The 25,332-nt window shown below is 35.0% G+C and overlaps 2 protein-coding genes across 2 annotated transcripts in view; both read left to right on the top strand.

The window, feature by feature from the left end:
* Window positions 1-4,298, top strand: part of LOC110023203 (alpha-N-acetylglucosaminidase) — a 133,033-nt gene extending 128,735 nt beyond the window's left edge. Inside the window, exons 17-19 of the mRNA XM_020722501.1 lie at window positions 3,239-3,476; window positions 3,555-3,633; window positions 3,845-4,298. Coding sequence (XP_020578160.1) covers window positions 3,239-3,476; window positions 3,555-3,633; window positions 3,845-4,080 — 553 coding nt within the window. The 3' untranslated portion in view covers window positions 4,081-4,298. The remainder of the gene's footprint in view (window positions 1-3,238; window positions 3,477-3,554; window positions 3,634-3,844) is intronic.
* Window positions 4,299-16,250: 11,952 nt separating this feature from the next.
* Window positions 16,251-25,332, top strand: part of LOC110023222 (mannosylglycoprotein endo-beta-mannosidase-like) — a 34,702-nt gene continuing 25,620 nt past the window's right edge. The window contains exons 1-4 of the mRNA XM_020722531.1: window positions 16,251-16,400; window positions 17,964-18,102; window positions 19,450-19,677; window positions 24,754-24,812. Of these exons, the coding sequence (XP_020578190.1) occupies window positions 16,255-16,400; window positions 17,964-18,102; window positions 19,450-19,677; window positions 24,754-24,812 (572 nt within the window). The 5' untranslated portion in view covers window positions 16,251-16,254. The remainder of the gene's footprint in view (window positions 16,401-17,963; window positions 18,103-19,449; window positions 19,678-24,753; window positions 24,813-25,332) is intronic.

The raw sequence follows: 25,332 nt of genomic DNA, 5'->3' as shown, positions 1-25,332 counted from the left end.
TCTATGGTTAGGTTGGGAGGATACCGGCTGCCACTCCAGAGCTCTCACTACTCCCTCATCTGAGGGCTGACAATCTCACATTAATTTCCCATCAACTGGACTAAATTGGGGATTTTAATATGTCACCTTAAAATCTCTAATTCTGCATCCAACAAAGCATATTTCACTATTTAATTGCACTCAACCCCATGGATGACATCTTCTCCCATGAAATCAAATGTGATTCTCCCTATGTTGTAGAAATCATAGTCCTTTTTTCAATTGGCTAAATAGAAAAATAAATGAAGATGGAGTTTGAATCATCACAATTTATTGACATTTAAAACTGTATAAAATAAAATCAAGTCTTCACAAAGCCAGATCTCAAAGTAGGGAGAAGGATAATGAAGACTACTCAAAATTCATGAGAAGGATATGACAAAACACGAATTTCATTAATAAAAATAAGTTTAAAAAATAAAATAAATAAAAGACAAATTATCTAACAATCCTTCCCAAGAAAATCCCTAGAAGTTCTCTTCAAGTCTTTCTCTCCTTACAAGCACTCTCAATTCTCTCCTAGAAATGTAATGAAGAAGAAATTTGTCACCTTACCTACTCTTATAGTCTTTGAAGAAAATCTCAAGCCCTTGACTTTCTCTCTCTCTCCCTTTCCTTCTTCTCACTCTCATGCCACTCACACACACGCAAACACACACACACCACCCAAAGTTCCTCCTGACCAAACTCTCCTTTAAGCCTTAGACATCCATCTCTTTTATAAATGGCTGCCTCCCTCCAAAAAAAAATTTTAAATTCCCTCCAAAATTCTATCCAAAGGTCAAATCTTATGAATACAAAAGACATGTACATTATCCAAGAGACATATCCCTTAATAAAAGAATCTTCCAAAGTTTCTAGATGCATTGAATTACTCCAATGAGTGTTTAGAACAAGTGTCCCTTTGAAAATTCTTGAAAAATTCGTCTCGAACTGCCTTAATCTGCAAAAAGTCGTCCCTGGAGCATCTGGCGCCAAATCTGACACTTCATGCGCCAACTCTCTGTCAAATGACGCATCTGGCATCAATCTGGCGCATCATGCGGCAATTTACTGAAGACCGCACTGTTCTGGGTTTTGGCGCATCCGGCGCCAATTCAACGCATCTGACGCCAATCTGGCGCATCATGCGCCAGAATTCGAAACTTCGTTGTTTTGGCTCCAAATTTCATTCTTTTTGCTACTTTTGCTCAAAATGTCTAAAATTAATATAATTGGAACAAAAACATAAAAATATCCTTCTTTAAAGTGCAATATCACAAAAAATAAGTATAAAATATATACTTAAAACAACATATTATTTTGATGCATCACTAAGGATGATCTCGACTGAAAAGCGGTTATGCATGAAAAGCTAAGGGTTTTCGTAAAAATCGAACGGGGGAGATAGTGCCACTGCATGAAAAGATAGTTGAGTGCAAGTGAATTTTCACATTGAAACAAACTCCAAAACGGAAGGTAGAGTGGCAAAGCACAACTGGTGGCGAAAGTGTACAGTCAGGCAATAACATTAACTATGATGAAATTTTTGCACCAGTAGCAAAGATGAGTACAGTGATGACACTGATTTCTCTGGTAATGAATGGTGGGTGGAGGCTACACCAACTTGATGTGATGGATGCATTTCTTCATGGTGAGTTAATGGAGAAGGTATATATGCAGATACCATCAGGATTCGGTACACTCCAGACAATGGAGAAGATGTGTAGGCTCAGGAAATCACTGTATGGCTTAGACCAATCTCCCTGAGACTAGTTTGACATGTTTAGAAGGCTATGGTGAGCATGGAATAATAACATATCAATGCAGACCATACTGTGTTCTTTGGACAACATAGTCACCCCACTATACTTGTGTATTTTAATGACATCATTCTCTCTGATGGTGATGCGGCAGAGATTGTCCAACTAAATGTATGACTGGGTAATGAATTTAAGCTGAAGGATGTTGGACAGCTTAGATATTTTATAGGGATTGAAAAAGTTTGTGCACCTGAGGGGATAGTCTTGTCCCAAAAAGAGTTTGCACTAGATTTTCTTACTGAAAAAGGCATGTTGAGATACAAACCTACAGTTTTTGTAATTGACCAAAAAATTAAACTGAGTGCAGAGGCAGGAAAACTTGTTGATCATGAGAGGTGTCAGAGATTGGTTAGTCATCTGATATTTTCGTGTCACACTCGACCTGACATCCTTTTGTAGTGAGTGTGGTGAGCCACTACATGCATGATCGAAGGAAGGGTCATATAAATGCAATGTATCAAATTCTGAGGTAACTGAAGAGTGTATCAGGGAAGGGGTTAATCTTCAAGAAGAATATGTATGTAAACATTGAGGGCTTTTGTGATGCTGATTGGGCGAGTTGTGCAGATGATAGAAGATTCACTTTAGGATAATGTATGTTTGTAGAGGGCAACTTGATCTCTTGGAAGATCAAGAAACAGTTTGTAGTAGTGGGGTCAACATCAGAGGTAGAGTATAGGGCCATGGTCTTAGGAGTTGTCGAGATGATATGGGTGAGAGCCTAATTGGTGGCACTAGAACTTAGTTCTACATGAATAATGGGCTACTAGAACTAAGTCATGTAGGCACTAGAGAGCAAGTGGCTGGTGGCTGGCTGTCTCACTAAAGGACTTAGTTCACTAGATTTGTCTAGGTTCTGTGACAAGATGGGCTTAGTGGATATCTTTTGCCCTTCTTGAGGTGGGATACTTAGAATTAAACCTTATTTAGGGTTCTATTTGTGAAAAGGGAATATTGAAGAAGACTAAGGGTTTATTTGTAAAACATTGTAATACCCTATTTAAGCCCATGTTATTAATGTGCAAAGACTAAGGGTTTATTTGTAAAACATTGTAATACCCATTTAAGCCCATGTTATTAATGTGCAAATTAGGTTTGAAAGAGCAATTAAAGAAAATATTTATATTACTGGCAAGAGCTTTTAAAAAAAACTATTTTCCTTGCAATAGCTTTATAATCATTTTTATAAAACTATGCTGCCACCCAAAACGGATCCATAGTCACACATACATGCCTACCTAGGGCCTGTTTTCACAGTGATTTTTTTTTTATCTTAACTGAACTTTTAAGGCATGGGGGAGAAGAAATTATAAATGTGGAAAGAAACTTCAGATTTTCTTTTCTTTTTTTTTTTCTTTTCTTAACTTCAGATAAGTTCTAACAGAACATCTTAACAGATACGACCTTGTTGACCTGACGAGACAAGTGCTTGCCAAATTATCAAATCAGGTTTATCTGGACGCCATTAATGCCTACCACCAAAATGATGCCAGTGAACTGACTCTACAAATTCAAAAGTTTATGGAGCTCATTGAGGACATCGACATTCTTTTGGCTTCTGATGACAATTTCCTACTAGGAACTTGGCTAGAAAGTGCCAAGAAATTAGGAGTTAATGAGAAGGAGAAAAGACAGGTTTGCTCTAGTTTTTTCTTCTCCGATTAGTAAATGCTCCCTAATTTTGGATATCATTTTTCTGTGCCTTTTTTTCAGTATGAATGGAATGCCAGAACACAAATTACCATGTGGTTTGATAACACAGAGACCAACCAGAGCCAACTTCATGATTATGGTAAGTCCATAACATTTGAGGTGGAACTGTACTGCAGAGTCATACCAGTGAATGTTTTGATAATCATTTTTTTTGGGTGCATATACAATACATAACAGACAATTCATATGTATTTACATCTCACACCTAAACTTTTATATGTACACACATAGAGCTTAATTCTTTAATATCACATCAAAAATAAATTTCAATATTTTTTTATAATTTCCAGCAAATAAATTCTGGAGTGGGCTTCTTAAGAGCTACTATCTACCAAGAGCCTCAACATATTTCAGCTACCTATTACAAAGCTTAAATAAGAACGAAGATTTTCCCTTGGAAAAATGGAGGAGAAATTGGATTTCTTATTCCAACAAATGGCAGCAAGGTCAGGAACTATACCCTGTTAAAGCTGAAGGTGATGCCATCTCAATTGCTAATGCCTTGTTTGCCAAATACTTGAGCTGATGCATTTTAAAGCTGATGTGCAATGCAGATGCATGCTTGATTAGATGAATCCATTATGTTGCGGTTTTGGAAGTCTGCATTATGTTTTTTTGGTCTGCAAGTGGCTTTACATCCTTATTTACAGGACCATTTTTGAGTTTTAACTTTTTAGAAAAACAAATAATGATTTGATTGGGATATTGATGATTAAACTATTCATAATTTAAGGGGAAAAAAAAGCTAGGAGGAGAAACTTCCTACTTTTAATACCTTATTTCATTGTTTATTGGTTGATGGTAGAGGATGGAAGGACTTGGAGTTACTCTATGCTTCTTTTGGGATATAAAAAGCTAGGAGGAGAAACTTCCTACTTTTAATACCTCATTTCATTGTTTTTTGGTTGATGGTAGAGGAAGGACTTGGAGTTACTCTATGTTTCTTTTGGGATATAGAATTCTCAAAGGCTACATTGATTATATATCGAACTCATCAAAGTCATATTGAACTTGCGAGGGTCATGATGTACTCGAAAAGTTCAATTTAGCCAAGCTTTTTATCTGGTGGACAAGTGCTTTTGTTTTAATGTTTTAATTTGTTGAGCTCATCATGAACTTGTTGATTGTGAGGTCTTCCTAACATGTGTTTATGCCTATTCAACCATAGAGCAAGTCATTTTAATTAGCTAGAAAGATTTGCCTTATGTTCTATAGCTACTTGATGGTATTTGGTTGATTGAAGTGAAGTAGATCAGCTGCTTCTCATAGAATTTATCTCAAATGAGAAAGTTATATGCATTTTTCATATTGTTGGGTTATGGGATTGGTGTATTCTTATGTTTAGTAGTTGTCAAAGCTTTGCTGATTTTAAAAATATATTTTGGTTTTTATTTATATTTAGTTGAAGAATTTGAAAAATAAAAAATTTTAAATTAAATGGAGGATTCATGAGATTAAATCAATGTAATACATGTCACGATTCAGCCTTGGAGCTTTGGAATTTATTAAATTGTTTTATTATCTATTTTATGTCACTAATAGCTTACAATCAAATATATCACAAAAGAAATCTATTTAATTTAATAATTAATAAGCTTATCTTTCTATTTTTGCTCTTTGCTTTTATACACTATTTGTTTTTAGTACTTCTCTTCTATAACATGATAGAGCGATAATACGATGATACTCCTGAATTATATTAATTCAATAAGGCAATTACACTTCTGAATTATAGTAATTCAAGAAAAAAAAGATAATATATATGATGTTGTTTTCTATTATGTTATAAGAAAATAATATAATAGTTTAAATAATATATTCATGTCATTTGCTCTTAGAAATAAACTATAATTTATTTGTATTAAATTTAGTTTTATATTTTAAAAAATGTTTAATCTCTAATTTTAGTATGATCTATAACCTTAACTTGTACATCTGACTCAAAAGTAGTGTCTCAACATAATCTACACACATCTTTTTGATATATATCATGTTAGCAAAGTGAAACCCAGAACATGTACATTATTGATTGAGGTGAAAAGTTGTTTGCTCACCACTAGTCCATATTCTCTCATTGGCATAGCGGTTTGTGATTTAAATTATATGATTGTCTAAAGGGGTAGAAAAATAGCTTTGCTTGCAAGTATGGGTGTCCCCTGTCAGTATCATAAGAGAATGAACTCTTTTTGCACATACAAGCATTCATATATACACTATTTTTATTATATTATTTCATGCATAAATTATTTTCTTGTAAGATGTTTTGTATTTATCTAACAATTAATAAATGTGTTTCTTCTAGAATCTAAAGGACTTGTAAATGCATCTTTATTAGAGTCTAAACATCATGCAATAATCTAACATATGCAGCTCTATAAGCATTTAAATGTCATGCAATGATATAATAATTTTATTATAATATTCGAATAAATTTATAAAAAAATTATTATCCAATTATTTAACATACAAATTTTTCTATTTAATAATATGAAAAATCTGTTATTATTTAAGTTTTGTCATATTTTACTCTATTTAAATTTAGCATTAGTGTTGTAATAATAATTTTATTTACCCTAAAAATTACAGTTCTATCATATATTCACTTAAATTATAAATAATTTAATCTAATGTACTAAACTTCCATTAATTAAAGTTTAAGCTCATGTGCCTTAGGGAGAGATGAGCCTGCAGGTCTTCTCTCGTGGAGTAGCTGCTGTTGCAGGGGAGCAGGAGTCGGGGGGAGGTACGGGAGAGATTTAATTGGAGAGTGAGAGGTTTCACTACTTTGGTCTAAGGCAGGGCTGATCCAGAGAGCTGGGAGGGAGAGAGGAAAGGAAGGGATGTTCTATGAGGGGGAAACATGGGGAGAGGGCTAGTGTGCTCGTTTTATGGGAAAGTATCAATGGTAGGGCGGTAGCATGGTATGATCGATTGAAAGGTTAAAATTTGATGAGAAACATAAGATCTGAAAGGGCTATGTTTTTTATTAGGGGAACTGTCGCCCGGCTATTTATCTTCCGTACCTGCAGATGACAGACAACGAGTGCAGTATTTTCTCCTATTTCAGGTTGGACAAAATGCAGAGCCATAAGGCGAGAGAGAGAGGTTGGGGTGTTAATCCGATTGATTGTTGCCCTTGATCGGTAATGATGTGATTTCATTATTTAGAAGATACCTCTAAGAATTTTGGCATTTAGTGCACTCTCAACTAAGATGCTTGATTGACGGATTCCTATCTTGCAACTTTAAATATTTTGGGGATCTTTGCTTGAAGCACAATGTCAACCTAAATAATATGAGAAGACTCCCTATCCTAGTGCTTTGAGATTGCAACGTAGAGCATGGGGTCAACCAAAATAAATTTAAAAAATTCTCTGTCTCATAGGGGAAATCTCAGTAGTATGAAAGATTTTGAGGCCCTTTTTTTTCCTGAAACGTGATAAGGACTTCAATGAAATGATTTGACTCATTCCACCGTAACTGAGATACTCTATAAAAATAGTTGTATTTGGGGATAATAGCTTGGCGCATGCTACCAACCCAAAAATATGAAAAAGTCACATGTCTTATAAAAGAAGGCTTCTGGTTGTAAGTAATAATATTTGGGGATAATGGCTTAGTGCACAAGATCAACCAAATATATAGAAAAATGCCACTTGTTTGGTAGGGGGAGCTTTAGTGGTATGAAATATACTAAGGACCTTAGTCTGAAGCATGATATCAATCTAATGAAATGAGAAAAGTCCTTGCACTACAATGAGAATACTCTATCAATAAATATTCATATTTAAGGATCTCGGTTTAAAGTACGATGTCGACCAAAGTAATATGAGAATACTCCCTATCTTGATGCCTGGAAACCTCGACCATAAGCGCTTTCTCAGCCCAAATAAAATAAGAAAGCCCCGTGTCTTCTAAAGATAATTTCATTGATAATGTGTATCTTCGAGGATCTCAGCTCATAAAATGATAATATCCAAGCAAAATGGGAAAGACTCCATTGTCTTGCTAAAGAAAATCTCTAGATGTGAATTTTAATGTCCATGGATCTTAGTTGTAAGAACGAATCAACCTAAATATATAAAAGAAATGACACACTGTCTTGTAGGGAGAATTTCATCAATATGAAATATATTAAGGATCTTGGAATGAAGCATGATATCAATCTGAATGAAATGGGAGGACTCCTTGCACTGCAACAAGAATAATTTATTAATAAATAGCCATATTTGGGATCTCAGATTGGAGCATGTTGTGGACCCCAATGTCTGAGAAGTCCTCTTGTCTTATAACAAAAAGCGACTGGCTATAAATAATAGTATTTGGGGATCTCATCCTGAGACATGAAGTCCACCAAAATACATATTAAGAAAATACCCCTGTCTCACAGAGGGTTTTTATGGTCTGTTAGAGTTAAATTTTTATGTCGCGAGAGAATTTCTAAAAAGAGCTTTTAAAATCTCCTCGAACTTTTGATCTCTTTGAACGACCTGAGATTTTTTTTATTGTGCTTATGTAATAATTTGTAAAGGAGAGTGATGAGCAACTACAGTTGACATCTATTGACATACATTTAATAACCCCTCTTTCAGAAGGGTTGTAGATATTACTTCATTGAATCAATCTTAATTTATGAGGGGGTGATGAATAACTAAAGTGATATCCTTCTACTAAAAATTTGATAACTCCTCCACATGTGGGGTTAAATTAATGTTTTATTTTATTATTCTCAATTTCTTGGGGAGCAAAGAATGATCAAATTCACATCTTACTAGAAAAAAATATGACACTCTCTACGTGAGGGGCTGAAATTTACTGGCAATGGAATCCCTTAGCTGACTTTCCATGATGTCGACCATGTTTTTGGTTCTTTTTTAATCTTGGAGTTGTTAGCCTGTGTAATTATTCTCTTAAAATTATTATTTTTTCCTAAGACCCCTCTTAGTTGAACCTTCGAAATTATTCAGAGAAAAGGAGGGATCAAAAAAGAGGGAAATAAGATAAAAATTAGGCATACAAAATTAAAAAAAATCAAGGAGAGCTTATGTGAGGTAAACCTCATGCAATAGATCAAGAGTGTACGTTCAAAAAAGATTGCATTGAAAAACCTTGAACTGAATATCCATGAAAGAATACCTACATAAGCTACGCATAATTAGAAAACCAAATTTGTCTATTTGTTTTGGGTTTAAGAGCACTCCTAAAAGTGTGTATCCCATTTGGTTAATTACATCTTAAGGTATCTCCAAGAATACTCTCGATTAAATGAGTCATGCTTACATTTAAGTGATATCTAGCAAAGGGTGTCACAAAGGATGGTTATCTCGTAGGAGCATCTAGATGCTTTCAAAGCTCACGCCAACCCACACAGACAGAGAGTGAGTCTCAAACGATTCTATACAAATGACAGCTCATCGGAATTGAGGCAAATGAAATAACCAGGTCATCTCATAGGGTTCACAGTATGCTTTTAAGCCTAATTGGGTCATAAGAGCAGAGTGTGAATCACCGTCTCTCATATGGGTTGCGGTATGTCTGCAATCAAGGCCTACAAAATGACATCAACGAAGCGTCAAAGAAGCGATAGGGCTCAAAGGAGGTAAGAAAATGAAAGGGTAGAGTAATCCTAATCGTATAGAGACAGCTGGGTCAGGATACTACAGATCTGTCATCCCTAAATCTACCTAGTCATCAAGGTAGTCTAACCAAAAGAACTAGAGATCCTTTAATAGTAATCTATAAATTACATCATCCAAGGGAACCTCAGTAGCCCTAAGGTCAAAAGCAGGAAACTCTATATTTTATGACCCTCTATGGGTAGAACGTAGAGATAGGACTTATTCCTACCAAAGTGGTGAGGAAGACGCTAGAGTAGAAAGAGAAGAGAGGTATGGCTATGAAGCTAAGCTGATCTTATAAATGACTTATACCCTGTCTGGTTCGAGGGAGCCTCTAGCATCTTAAGCGTGTTAGACAACCACTTTAGTAGAAATCTTATGCTTGATCAGGCGAGTTGAACAAGCATGAAGACTTTTCCTCGGGACATGCAGAAGGATAATGATTTGGAATTCATGCATCAACATGTGTTTTATTGATTGCTCCAATACAATTCTGAAAAGATAATAATGGGTTACGTGATGACATTGTTTTTTTGTAAATTGAATGTAATGAATTTAGGACATTACCTTAAAAAACAACATGTATCGTGTATCGTGTGAAATCTCTATGGGGGTCAGTTTGAACGTTGGATTTGTTTATTATATGACTTGTGCAGAAAAAACACAAGTGCCTTCAACCCCACTGAGAAATATCTGCATATTATCTCAAAGGGGTGCTGAAATCGCTCCATTGTGTCTCACATTGTTTCATTCTGGGATAATATGTAGAGGGTTATCGCCAACACCTCTCGCGAAGTCATCATTGAAGAGCCATGAAGTCCATGATTCTTGTGTTGTTCCTCCAACATATCGTTGAATACCACTTATGTCATGCAGAACATATTATTGAATCTTGTTGGGTGGCCCGCAAACAGCTCACGAACTCCTTTGTCCCCAACATATGAGGATGTCATGCAGGGGCAGTGATCTATGTAAGACTTGTAATACCCCTACATCATGCATATGGCAGTTGCAATTCTCTTTTTGTTCCTTTCTCTGGTTGCATCTATGTATATTAGTATCATATTGGTTGATACAGAAGCATCAATAAATTAGCTATAATTACACATGCTATGAACATCACAATAAACATATAAGCATTGTTGAATAACACAAGCACCAAGCAGTTGAAATTTCCATAGCAAAATAAAAAACAATACAGAAACATAAACATCAAACCATGTCTCACTGGGGGCACATGCATAGTTGCCCATAACAATGACACCCCAAAAAATTTGATTCAACTTCTCTTCCAACTCAGATCAAGTCCACATATTTTAAATTTTTTTGCAGCAGGTACCACCTAAAAATTCATAACATCTATTAACATTTAAAAACAAAATGAAATTGATCAAATTAGGGTACATGTCAAATATGCTTACTGCAAGTCTTTTTGCCCACTACTCTTTAGGAGCATCAATGGTTCGCATCACCGGATCCTACCCCAGGCCTGTTGATACTCGTTTCAATCCCTTCCAAAATTTTCAATTCTTCTTAATTTGATCACACTTGTTCTTCAACTACATCCTATCATACTCTCTTCATGTACTTTTCTTAAATTTTCTGACAATATTTTGCCATCATTCCTTATATAAATAGGTAGTAGGTCTATTTTCAATATTGATCTCCTTGAGGAAAAGGTCACAAAATATTTTGTTTCTTTGTCCCATATTGTGGGTGTACTAGTATCTTTGATCTTAGCCATTGCATTACTATAATGAAAAAAATAAAGTTACATAAATGAAATTAATATACACATGCCAACAATCAACCAGCCCAACTCATAGCCACCACCCCAGCCCACAACCATATGCCTCAACTCACAACCACCGCCCAATCCAAAACCATATGCCCCAACCCATAGCCACTGCCCCAACCCACACTCACCACCCCAAATCACGGCAACCACCACACAACCCAAAATCATATGTTCCAACCCACAGTCACCACCCCAACACACATCATTGATAAAAAAAACACAACCCACAACACTGACCATCACAATAGAACTCACAACACAGGCCAAAAACCACACCACAACACTGACCAACACAACACAACCCACAACCACAACCCATCATTGGCCATCACAACACAACCCACAATACTGACCAACATAACCCACAACACTGGTCATCACAACACAACCCACAGCCACAACCAACATCAAACCACAACACTAGCCAACACATCACCACCCACAAAACCACAACACTGGCCAACACAACACAACCCACAACCACAACACTGACAAACACAACAACACAAAAAACCACAACCACAACCTAACACTGGCCATCACAACACAACCTGTAGAACTGATCAAAACAACACAACCCACATCACTGACCATCACAACATAACCCATAACACTGACCAACACAACACAACCCAACTCAATGACCATCACAACACAACCCACAACCACAATCAACAACAAACCACAACACTGGCTAACATAACACCACCCACAATATTACTAAACATAACACAACCCACAATCACAACAACACTGGCCAACACAACACACATTAAACCATCGTCACAACCCAACATTGGTCATCACAACACAACCCACAACACTGCCAACACAGCACAACCCAAATCAGTGGCCTTCACAAGACAACCCACAACCACAACCAACATCAAACCACAACACTAGCCAACACAACACCACCCACATCACTGACCAACACAACACAACCCACGACCACAACACTGACCAACACAACAACACAAAAAACCACAACCACAACCTAATATTGGTCATCACAACACAACTGACATCACTGGTCATCACAACACAACCCATATCACTGACCAACACAACACAACCCACTACAATGACCATCATAACACAACTCACAATCACAACTAATAATAAACCACAACACTGACCAACAAAACACCACCCACAACATTGGCCGACATAACACAACCCACAACCACAGCACTGGCCAACACAACAACACATCAAACTACAGCCACAACCTAACACTGGCCATCACAACACAACCCACAACACCGACGAGCATAACACAACCACAACACTGGCCCATAGCATTGACCAGCACAACACAACCCACAATAATGGTCATCACAATACAACCCACATCCATAACCAACAACAAACCACAACACTGGTCAACAGAACACCACCCACAACATTGACCAACACAACACAACCCACAACCACAACACTGACCAACACAACAACACATCAAACCACAACCACAAACCAACATTGACCATCACAACACAACCCACAGTACTGACCAACACAACACAACCCACAACACCAACTATCACAACATAACCCATAACACTGACCAACACGACACTGGCTATCACAACACAACTCACTGTCACAACCAACAACAAACCACAACACTAAGCAGCACTACACCACCGATAGCAATGGCCAGCACAACACAACCCATAACCACAACACTAGCCAACATAACAACACAACAAACCACAGACACAACCTAACACTGACCATCACAAAACAATCTACAGTCACAATCAATAGCAAACCATAACACTGACAAACACAACAAAATCCACAACACATTAAACCATCACACCACACAACAACACTGGTCAACACAACACCACAACAATCCAACACTGACCAACCACAAATTCAGACCATCACAATAAAAACCCAACACCACAACACAACAAACCCACGCCACAACACAACAAACCCTACTCTTCTTCCAAAAATTCACAACAAATAGAAACACCAACGTCGCCACCGCCATCAGCACCATCAAATACCAACAGAGACATAAAAAAATCCAACAGAGACATCCAAATATAACAAAAACGATAAACCAAAATGACGTACACTAGCGAAAGATGATACCAGAGTCCGGAATGAGAGGTTACATTAGATGAAGCAAGAGATCGCAGGGGAAGCAAGAGTTCGGGGAGGAAGGTAAGGGCATATGACGAAGTTACCAGAGTCCGGAATGAGAGGTTACGTCAGATGAAGCAAGAGATCGCAGGGGAAGCGAGAGTTTGAGGAGGAAGATAAGGGCAGATGACGAAGCGAGAGATCGCAAAGGAAGGATCGAACGAAGGGGCAAGAGGGTAATGTATAACGTAAGAAATGCGGGCCGCACGGTTGAACCCACAACCCACATTTTACTTAAAACACCCCGCAATACAGTAACACCGCTGCCCCAAAACGATGGTTTTTCATGGCTTGAACACCTCCCCAAACGGGGCCTAAATGCTCACCTCCAGGTTTTGGTATCAATTGCAAATAAATTTAGCTCGAGCTTGTCTTACAAATAAAAAATCAAGCATTACAAACATTCTTGAACATGGCACGTTCAATGAACATGGAGAAGATTTTCACAAACAAACAATTGATTTTTAGTATATTTTAGCGTGAACATTGAGCCAATCTAAGAGTTCAAATTCTTCAACTCTCCATAGCCTCAATCACAAGTAAAAATCGTTACAAGGTTTGCATAATTTAAAAGCAGTAAAGCTTGATAAGTTTGACTTCTTACCTCTTAGAAGTTATTACAATGCACCAATTTTGCCTAATGACTCCCTTTTATTCTTATTTGACAAAATAGCCTTAAAATGTATATTTTTTAGATTAAAATACCACCAAGCAGAGATAACCCATGCATTCACTAACTGCGCGTTAGAGTTGTAAGTTTATATTGATGTGAATTTAATTAGCTTCAAATTTGTATCAATTTGGTTAAAATGCAATGAATGTTTCATAAGCACGAAAGAGAAATAAGATGCTGTTGCTAGGGGTGCAAATGAGCCAAGCCAGCTCGCAAGCCGGCGAGCCCAGTTGGATCGTCAACAAGCTCACGGGCCGAGCTTATCGGGACATGAGATCAAACGAGCTCAAGCTCGTCCTGGCTCGGCTCATTGGCTCGACTGCTAGCTCAATTAGTCTACCACTAGTCATTTCAATGCATTTTACTCCCGCTGCCTCCTCCTTCTCCTTCCACCACCAACACCTTCTTCGGCAAGCTCCCGTAAAACTTCAAATTTTAGTTCGAGCGCACGAGACGAGCTCTACTAATACAAGCCGGGCTTGAGCTCGCTATTCGATCTCGACTCGAGCTCATAGTTTGTCAGACGAGCCGAGCCCGCGCATTGTAAGGGATGAAAAATCAAAATTTTTAGAGTTTTTTTTTTGTCAGAATATTTTATGATGATAATATCTTCTTAAAAATATAAATTACTTCAATAGCTGTTGTCAGATCACTTTAATCTAAAGTGCTAATATTATTAGAAGTCTTACTAAATATAAATAAAGAAAAGTTTTATTTTTAGAAAATACGTCACAAATAATTGAATTAGCATGCAATTGTTTACATGGCTTAAATGCACATGTTTTTCAAATAAGTGAATATTCTTCTCTATCATGTAAGGCTGTTAAAAACGGCTTGTTGTTCGTGAATAGCTTGTGTCCGGCTCATTAAGTAGCTCGTTTTCAATTTATTCGCTGAGCTAATAAGCCGAACACGAACAATTTTCTTGAGCACAATATTTAAACGAGCAGAACACGACAAAATTTTATTTGTTCGTGCTTTTTAAATAGTTTAATTGACCACAACACAACAAAGATTTATAATCAATTAAAATTACTAATTAAAAATAGAATAAAATTATATTAAATTCCATTTAAATGAATATTTTATTATCAATAACAAGATTTAAATCTTGTCCTACCCTTAACATCCTATGGTTGTGTTATTAGTAAGCTCACTGTTTGTGAATAGCTCGTGTTCGGCTCAATAAGCAAGCGAGTCAAGCACAAACAAATTTTTTGAGCTTGATATATAAACGAGCCAAACACGAACAATGATATTTTTTAACAAGCCAAGTCTGGACTCGCTCAAACTCAGCTTGATTACACCCCAAACGGCTAAATGCATGACTAGGGTTGTCAGTATGATTTTTTATTCGCGAACAGCTTGTGTTAGACTCGCTAAACAATCGAGCCGAACACAAACAAATTTTGTGTCAAAATATAAACAACCGAACACAAACATTGGTATTTTTTAACGAGCCGAACACGAGTTGAGACCAGACTAGCTCATTTTTTACTCGTTTACACCCCTACTCTTCTATATAAATTACCTAATCAGAATACTTCCCCAATTTTTTTTAATAGATTTTTAGAACTATATGTAAAAGTATTCAAGACAAAACACAATTATTTTCCCCCAAAAAAAAACAAAATTGATAACATTAAAAAAAATTAAAAAATAAGAATTTACACATATACACACAACTTTTATATATTTATATATTATATAGAGATAATATTTATCCATTCTAATCTTATAAAATATCGCCGATATTCATTTCTAAAGTAAACGTATATTTTAATATGATTGAGACCTTATTTTTGGAAGATTTACATTAAATAAATATTAAATTTTAGATATTAAATAAATAATTAAGAATGGGTATATATTAAAATTTATGTTTGTACAAGCACAAAAAAAAAAATAATACGTGAAGTGTGTCACATGGCAAGTGGGTCTCACTATAATACACTGATTAGTTAGAAATTCTAGAAGTAGTGGGACACTCTCATTGAACTCAAGACACAAATTTTATATCTCTGGATGTAATAATTTTTATTTATAGGAGCTATAACTGTATCAAGATACTAGACGTAAATTTGTATCTAGAGTCCAATAAACACTTGTTACGTGGTGTGTGAACGGAAAAAAATATTACCTTAAGAGTAGTTATGCATGAGTACTCCAATGAGGAGGTGACACATATGCAATGATCCTATCATAATATCACATGTCACCTCTTCATTGGAGTCTCGCGACGTAATATTTTTTCATGTGAAAGCCACTCTAATACCCTCTAGATTTATAAAGGTTTTTGTGTATAATGCTTCTCGTCTTCATCAATGGTTCCTTATCGAAGAGGACGAAACTGTAATGGCGAGCTGGTAGCTAGCTGCTCAACCAGGCTTTCGCTGACACCGGCGACGGGACTAGCTCCGAGGGCAGGGAGTGTGGAAGAGGGAAGGAATGGCGACGTTGGGGAAGATGAAGCTCGATTCTGGGTGGCTGGCAGCTAGATCGACGGAAGTGGAGGCAACCGGAGTGCAGCTCACCACTACTACGCCTCCCTCTGGTCCTTCGTCTCCCTGGATGGAGGCCGCTGTACCGGGCACGTATGTGTCGTCTCCTCTATCATTCTCTGTCTCCCGCTTTTATTCAAATAATTGAATCGAAATGTACATTGCTTGCGGTATGAGTTCTTACTTCGTCAAGCTAAGTTTTACTTTAGCAATGCGTCATGGTTTTAAAGAAAGAAGATATAAAAACCTACTGAGTTTGGGCGTGTTGCGTTTAATGTTTTTGTAGCTAATAACCTGAAATAGGAGTTACAGATTTGGGAGTGGGATGATTGAAATCAGTGTCGTAAGCAGAGATTTGAATGTTGCAGCATTAATGGCTAAAAGTAGGTATGTTAGGAATTGAATATTGAGCATATCCTACCAGCTCATTGTTTGTTTAAAGCAATTCGAACAGCTGCCAATCTAACCTTTGCTCGAAATCAGATCAATACTTTTCAATCTACATCTCTAGTTGAGCCATGCCTAGTTATTCATTTATGCACTATTGCTTATTTTCATGAATTTGTGCATTAACAAATCCATATGTATGTATCTAAATTTATAGTGTGATTTTTTTTATTCCGGGCTAAGAATTTGTCATTGAAGATTCATAAATGGTAAAAATTTAAAAAAGTTTTGCTCCAATTAAGGCTGATTAGACTTCAACTTTAATAAAAATATATCTCTTACCGGGCTAGACTTAGCTATTGGCTCATTTGATCAGATTTTGAAGCATACCTGTATAAATTAATTTGATTCAACCTCTACTTGAATGACCCTTTATGCCACTAAGTTGGTTTGACTAAATGAATCCTTTTTCTCCATTGTGTCCAAATGAGTGTAATATTTTCATTAATTCGAATAAATTAAGATCATTTTTTATACAATATGCCCAAGTTTTTTTAGGTCCACCTCTACTTTTCTTAACATAAATCGAGCCTCTAACATCTACTCTCTAACCGGATCATTAGATGGTTAACTTTTAATGCGACCAAACTATCTAAGAAAACTCTCTCTAATTTTGTTTGCCACTGGAGCTACATTCAAGCTCTATTTGAATAAAAATAATATTTATATTTAAACCATTTTCAATCTTGAATGATAATTTTACGCCTAATATCCATAAATTAACCTATTCATTTTGATACATAAATATTTGTGTAAAATGATAAATACATGAAAACAAGCATAAATGCATGAATATATTTATGTTTTCATTTATTCATGCATATGCTATTTGATCTGATTTTGAGTTTGCTCTACTCGATTTATTCTTAGCTCAATTTAAGTTTGGTACAAGTCAGGCTTAGTTCATTAATTTCCACCAATCTTGAAGTCAAACTCACAGCCTAGGTAAAGATCATATATTATAATAAGAGGCATGGCATATTGAATAGTTCAAATCTGAAGCTTTATTGTCGATAATCTTAGTTTCAAAAAATTTTCTTTCCAAATGGATGTTTTCCTTTATCTGCATTGTCAATGACATCTAAATTTTTTCTTTAACTATATGCTTGCTGATAATGTATTTATGACCTTTAAGTATGGCAATACAATTTTTTCTGCACCAACTGCTATACTATGCTACATTTTGGTTTAAACCTTCTTTTTTTTTAGAGTTTTAGGGACGTTGTTGAAGAATAAACTGGTTCCAGATCCCTTTTATGGATTGAACAATGAAGCGATACTTGATATTGCTGATTCTGGGAGAGAGTACTATACATTTTGGTTTTTCACTACATTCGAGACTAAACTGGTATGAACCACTTCCTCATAGCATACTTTGTGCTCTGAATGATTTTTTATTATTAACAAAATCAGGCATATTTGACATTCACGTGCTTTGCGATCTTTATGAACTCAAGTTTATTGGGGGATGTGTTTTGGAAATACTTTAACATCTTTTAAGTCTTAAAGTATTTTTTGTCAAAAATAAGGAACGTCAGTCTGATCCGAATTTTATATGCTTACCATGTTAAACAGTCAAATCTTTGGTAAAAACATGTTAAACTTTTTAATTTTTAATTATCAAGCATAAAAAATTAAGTGAATATTTTCCATGAATCGTATGCTAAAGAATTTTTATTGCTAGCCATATAAAAGTGAAAATCATTCTCAGATTCTCATGGCTCTCCTGATGTGACTTCTCAGAGACATAGTAGTATATTAGTCAAGAGATCAAGATAATGCAACCATCGTTAATTTGTGCACATGCCATAAATTCATCTTTTTCCCATATTTTTATTTCATTCTGGTTTGACAACAACAACAAGCCTTTTTCCCACTAAGTGGGGTCGGCTGCATCAATTCTTTTCTCCATTTTGTCCTATTGAGTGTCATATTTTCATTTAATTGCAATAAATTAAGATAATTTTTTATACATCATGCCAAAGTCTTTTTAGGTCTACGTCTACCTCTCTTAACATAAGTCAAATCTAAAACATCTACTCTCCTAACTGGGTCATTAGAAGGTTGACGTTTAATGTGACCAAAAAATAAAATAAAAAAAGCCATCTAAGATGACTCTCCTTAATCTTGTCGCCACTAGAGCTACCCCAACCATTTCACGGATCTATTCATTTCACGTTTTTCTCTAACTGTAAAGCCACTCGTCCACCTAAACATTCTCATCGCAATAACCCTCAACTTAGTTTTTTGCTTCTCTTTTATATGCCAAAATTTTGCACCATAATGCATTGTAGGTATCACTACTATCTTATAAAATTTTCTATCACAAAATAGACCCGATGCATTCTTCCATTTCAATCATCCAACTTGAATTCTATTAATAACATCTCCATCTATATCACCACTTTGAACAATGGACCCCAGATATCTAAAACTTTCACTCCTTTTAATGACTTGATCACCCATTGTTACAACCTCGCCACTAGATCTAATACTTCTAAAATTATATTCCATAAATTTAATTTTAGATCTACTCAAACAAAGGCTTTTAGACTCTAAACTTGATGTCCATAATTCAAATTTTTCCTAAAGTTGATTTGCATTCTGGTGTTACTTCTACATATTTTGTGAACTTTTTAAGGTTAAAGATCTGCATTCTTTTGTTTACTCACTTGCTGGTCCATTCATTATTTAGATGGAAAATCAACATGCAGCTCTCAACTTTCGTGGAATCAATTACTCAGGGAAAGCATATTTGAATGGGCACGAAAGAATCCTACCAAAAGGAATGTTTCGAAGACATTCTTTAGATATCACTGATATTCTTAACCCTGATGGGAAAAATTTGCTTGCTGTAATTATCTATCCTCCCGATCATCCTGGAGCAATTCCTCCTCAAGGAGGTCAAGGTGGTGATCACGAGGTATATGCCATTTTTAATACAAATTTACCATTTCTCCACACCATATAGTTCTTCTTATAGTGAAGCTTCACATCAAGACTTTATCATATTTTATGTGTTATTGGTTCCTGAGAAATATTTTATTTGTTGCATTTGATCATTTAGGCTTTTGAAATGTCTATATCTATCTCATCAAGAATATGCAAGGATACAATACATCTATTAGAATTCATATCATACGAAAGAGCTATTTATATTTATGTTGAACTTCTAGAGCTCTTTTTTAACTTCTGTTTGTAGAGCTAAAATGTTTTAGTTTTTTAGGTGTTTGGCTGCAGGAAGGATTTAGCATTAATAGGACTTAGTAAATAGGGATTTATTAAATTTACCCCCTTGTTGGATTAATTAAATCTGGATTTAACATGAATTTGGTAGCGCCCTTTTAAAAAGATGTTTTAGTCGGATTTACTAAATCCAACCAAGTGTTAAAAAAAGAAAAACATAACTTTCATGAATTTATGAAATTTTGGATCTAAGATTCAAATTTTGCCTTTGATTCATGTTGAATCCGGAGTTAGTCAATCTAACAAGGAGGTGGATTTAACAAATCTGGATTTACTAAATCCTACTAATGTTAGATCCTTATTGCAGCCAAACACCCCCTAGGCAAAGTTCAGACCTTAAATCTGGAATTTCATAAATCTATAGAACTTGTGCTTTTTTATGTTTGGCTGGCTTTAGATATATTTTTGCATAAATATTTTGGTAATATAAAATTTTTAGGCTTGGCTTGATGCCAAATTTTGTTGCAATGAAATAAAAAGGAATGCTTTGCTGACATAATAAATTTAATCCATTTTTATCGGTTGAAGCTCAGAGGAGTTGTCTATTTGATTTGGGTAATAGGTATTGTTTGGAGTATTGTACTACATGTGCCTAATTTGAAAAGTTGAGAGTGTTAAATTAGTCTGAATGGACTAGGTTTCCCTTGGTGCTCAGCCACTCAGATGACCATCACTATCGCATCAGGCTTTCCCGCTTTAGATTTGTTTTTGTTATTCTCAGTTTTGCTTTAGTTATTATATTTTTTTTCTTTTTTGGGTTTGAGTAGGTATTTATCTATTGTCAGCTCAGTTTTATTTTCAGTCTGTTGCTTATTTTCCTTTCAACTGTATCAATTGTTAAACTTATTCATATAATGAAATAAAATTAATCTTTTCTTGCTTATTTTATTACTGCTTGCATGCAATATCTTCATTTGAGAATACAAAACAAATTCAAATCCTTTCATCATGCCCTATGTTGCCGAGGTATATCATCTTCTGAATCTGGTTTGTGACATATTGAGCCATGATTTGTGTCTTCATGGACACAACGTGAAGCTCATTCTTAAGCTAAATAACCTTGGCTCTGTTAGTGTCTTGGAAGCGCCATGTTGAGAATAAGAACATGGGGAAAGATGCTGTGCGAGATCATTGAGAACATGGCATATGCAGGATTAGTGAAGAAATACCAATGCTAGAGTTCATTGTGCATGGAGGTCAAGCACAAAAACCTTTCAATACAGTAGATGGTTTCAGAGTGTGTTATTAATAAGAGCTAAGATGAGCGTTTGTGTCACTCAGAGAATCCACAGTTGCTATGTAATTATGGTGGTGTTCTTGCAATAGCCAACCTAGCCATGCTATCTTTTAATCGAATTAGTTAGTTAATATCATCATAACTGGGAAATAATAATAGTAGATTAATGAATCCACCCTATAGTTTCTTAAATAGAATTTTCTTATAGCAATAACACCAACAAGCTAATGTATGGATACAATTTGAATTAAATGAGCATAGATCAAATACAACTGAACTAATAGCTTAAAAGAACAACCAAGGAATAATCATGGTAAAAATATTGTACATAAAAAAAGTGTCTGCATTGATCTTAAAGAGATCTAATAGTCTAGAAGAAAATAATACATAAAGGTAGATCCACTGTAAGGAGATCGTGAGGTCCACCTGACCGAACGTTCCAAGCCATGCTAGTCAAGTCCTAGGTCAAAATTGACTGAGCTAAATGGTGGACAAAAACAAACCATTCGATCAAGAAAGCGTCTAGCCATCCATTGCAGGAAAGCCGACCCAATGCGATAACATATCTCACAATGGAGTCGATCCAACGAAAGAGTATATTCCACAAAGTATCTCCGACCATCCAACGAAGACCCAAAGACCTCTCACCAGAGATCAAAGATTGTCAACCAGGTTGGATAAGTCGACCAAACCCTACAAATCAAGTTCAACAGATCGAGTTGACCTAGTTTAGCCAAATCAGCTAAGTTTAGCCAATTGAGCCAAAATGCAATTGGACGATAAATTCACACTTGTAAAATACTAGAAATAACCTTGTAAAAACATCACCAAATGGTGATAAAATATAATATCATTATTGTACCATCTCCTATATAAATATGTGAAGTATTTTATGAAGTGACGACTCTATTCATTATGTTCATCTCTTTCTTCTTATTTACATTTTATTTTTTCGATGTGATTCTGATTCACGGATATGATACTTTTGAATTCAACAAATATATATAATCAAATAAATTTATTAAGAGTGAATAGAGAGAAAATAGAGAACAAAAAAAACAACCATAAAATTATCGTTTGGCAGTTGTACGGTGGAAGGAGGAAGTAGAAAATGCGAAGAGAAATCGATGATTGATAATCTGTAGAAGAGAAGCATGGCTTTCGGTTGAAGGGAGAAAAAAGAGGGTAAAGTTAAGGGTTTGGCGGCTGCCATCTGAAAATGAAGGAACGATGAAGCAAGGAGGCTACAGTTGCTGTTCGGGTCAAAGGACTGCGACTAAAGCTTTGGGAGGAGGGAAAAGTGAGGCTGTGCACAAGTTGGTGTCGAGTGCGGGAAAGCTCGATCGGGAAGGTGCCAAAGGAAGATCGCGCGATTCGAGCATTGATGGGTGCGAAGGCAGTCGAATCATATTTCTAGGGTAAGCATCTCTACATGATGTGACTGACTTGCCAACACAGCAATTGTTGTTTCTGTGCATAAGGCCCTACTGCACAGTGCTTTTCTAGCATCATTTATCTGTGAACAAATTGATTGTGCAAAAGAGAAGGTTGTAGGTTTTCTTAATATTTACAAACGTAGAATAGGCTAATTTCATTTGCTTATCGTTTGGTTTGTTTACTAATCAACCCATGGGTAAAATAAGGATATGTTGCAGCAATTAAGTAATACAAATTTTTTTAAGACTTTTGAGATTTTTATTTCCATAAAGGCAGCATGGGCATTGGTCAAAATGGCATCATTAAAAATTCGTAGTGCTCATATCGATATGGAAAAACAGTCTTTGAAACTTCATCATTGATCTTCAATAGAAGATTGTGAGCTACATGGTTACATCTAAAATTTAGGTCTTTTTAACTTTTCTTTTTTTTTATTTTTTCGTTAGAATGTACAGCTCTATAAAAGTTTAATTAGTTATAATTTTGTGGTTTTAGCTTTTAAATGACTTATTATATGATCCATGAGTATTCAAGATATCACAAAACCTACATACCAAATGACTAAACATATGCTGTTGTGGAGCTAGTTAAATTGAAATTTTTTGGGCGGGCTGCTCTCCAATTCAAAACCTCTTAGGTCTGGATGATGAGTATGATATTACGGTAGCTTTGCAGTTTGAGCAAATTGTTAAAAGCTTGATACACTTCAGTTTCTCCTTTTTCCTTCCACGGGCAGTTTCTTTAATTGTAAGTATTTGAAAGTGATTGGATTTCACTTCTAGATGCAAATTTTGATATTTATTTGGTTCAAGTTGAATGGAAGGGAGTTATCATTTTAGAATTCATCTTAAAAAAAAAAAGTGAGCTTGACAGCTAGGAAGTTTCCTTTTACCATTCATAATAATTGACTAATAACAAATTAATGGGATGAACAGTTGAATATAACTTTTACTTATAATAATGATAAAATAATGAAAAAATGTTGTGAGGGTGAGTAAAGATAAGACTCGTTGCAGCACAAATAAACACATGATCTGACTTGACAAGAAGTGAGCTATTGTAAAACAAACCTTTATCATTTTAACTAATTTTAATGTGACTAGTTTCTGAAATTGAAATGCAAATACTTTCAAAAAACTACAGTGAAACAAACTTGTTGTCATTGTTGTACATTTTTTCAATTTTGATGTCTTTCTCTCTAAAATTTGCTGTCTTTCTCTCTGAAATTTTACTGTGACATGAAACTATATCTGATTTTGTGATAGTAAACAAATGACATCCACATGTAACATTTGTTTCTTTAACCTTATTTCAATTATTTTTATCGGTTTTTCATATACCTGGGCATTAAAACCACTAATATCCATGTCTTATTTTGCCTTAATATTGATTTCTAATTGTATTTTATGAAGTCATGCAAACAACAAAGCAATCCTGAGCGATTACGTTAAATTGCAAGAGGAAGGCACTAAAGGGAAAAGTAACGTAATCCTTTAATCTTCTTCACAATTGCACGTAGTAAATTTTGCCTGATTGATTTTTTTCATGAAAATTATTTTATGTTTTCTTGATAATTGCAAGCAGGAAAATATGCCAATCAGCATTGAATTATTTTAAGATCATCTTTGTTAACCAATTCTTGATTTCATTTATGTAAAATTTCCAATATCAATCATGAATCTTTGGATATTATTTCCGCTTCCATTTTACTATTGTTTTTCGCTGTCATGTATACTTGACCTGATTATCTTATTTTAATTAAAAAAAATGTTACTTTGCTTGTCACGCTTATGAAGAAGATATTGGAAGAACTGTGATTGCTTTTGGAGATGAGTAGCAAACCATAGAATGGAAACAATTGTTTTTAACTTGAAAACTGACTGCAGCATTCTGTTAAGCAATCAATTGTTTCTTTTCATTTACTTTTCTTTTCTTTTCTTTTTCTATTTTTATTTTTTATTTTTTTTTATTTACTTGAAGTCCATTTTTACCAGGACATAAATTACTAGCTTACACTGCAGCTTGAGATTGAATATCTAAATTTTTCTTGTTGATAGACTTATATTTTATTCATATCAGATTGGAAAGGATGTTGCTGCTCAGTATGTTGAAGGCTGGGATTGGATGACCCCAATAAGGTTGTTTTTCAGAATTGTGCACAATTTTGCAACATTTTTCAGTCTGTATATATTTTCGTGTAAATTAGTATTTTTCTTATTTTGTTAGGGCCTATTTGGGATCATTCTTTTTATATATTTTCTATTTTTATTTTTATGTTTAAAAACATATTTATTTAGTGTCTTTTCACATATTTTTATTTTTTAATTAATAAAATAATTAAAAAGGGTTCTCAAAAATAACTTTTAGATATTTTGATTGTTTTTTTGTAAAAAAGTTAATTTGTTTTTCAACAATAAATATAATTTATTTCAAATCAAAATATAAACAATATAAAATAAAATAAAAATTAAAATAAAAGGCCGAAGCTATCTAAAATAGCCTAAACATGTGTTTTTGGGTGGAACGCCAAAATACTTCATCAAAGAAGATAAAATATCTCGGGTTATTACAATAGCATGCTTGTTTCTTACTTATTGTGTAGCCACTTTCCATTTGCCTTTTTTTTTGGAAGAGCGTTTTTCTTTTTTTTTTTTTTGT

The sequence above is a fragment of the Phalaenopsis equestris genome, unplaced genomic scaffold (genome assembly GCF_001263595.1).
Source record: "Phalaenopsis equestris unplaced genomic scaffold, ASM126359v1 Scaffold000223, whole genome shotgun sequence".
In the NCBI taxonomy this organism is placed as follows: domain Eukaryota; kingdom Viridiplantae; phylum Streptophyta; class Magnoliopsida; order Asparagales; family Orchidaceae; genus Phalaenopsis; species Phalaenopsis equestris.
Note: the sequence above shows the minus strand (reverse complement) of the source record. Positions and strands in the feature narration are given on the sequence as shown.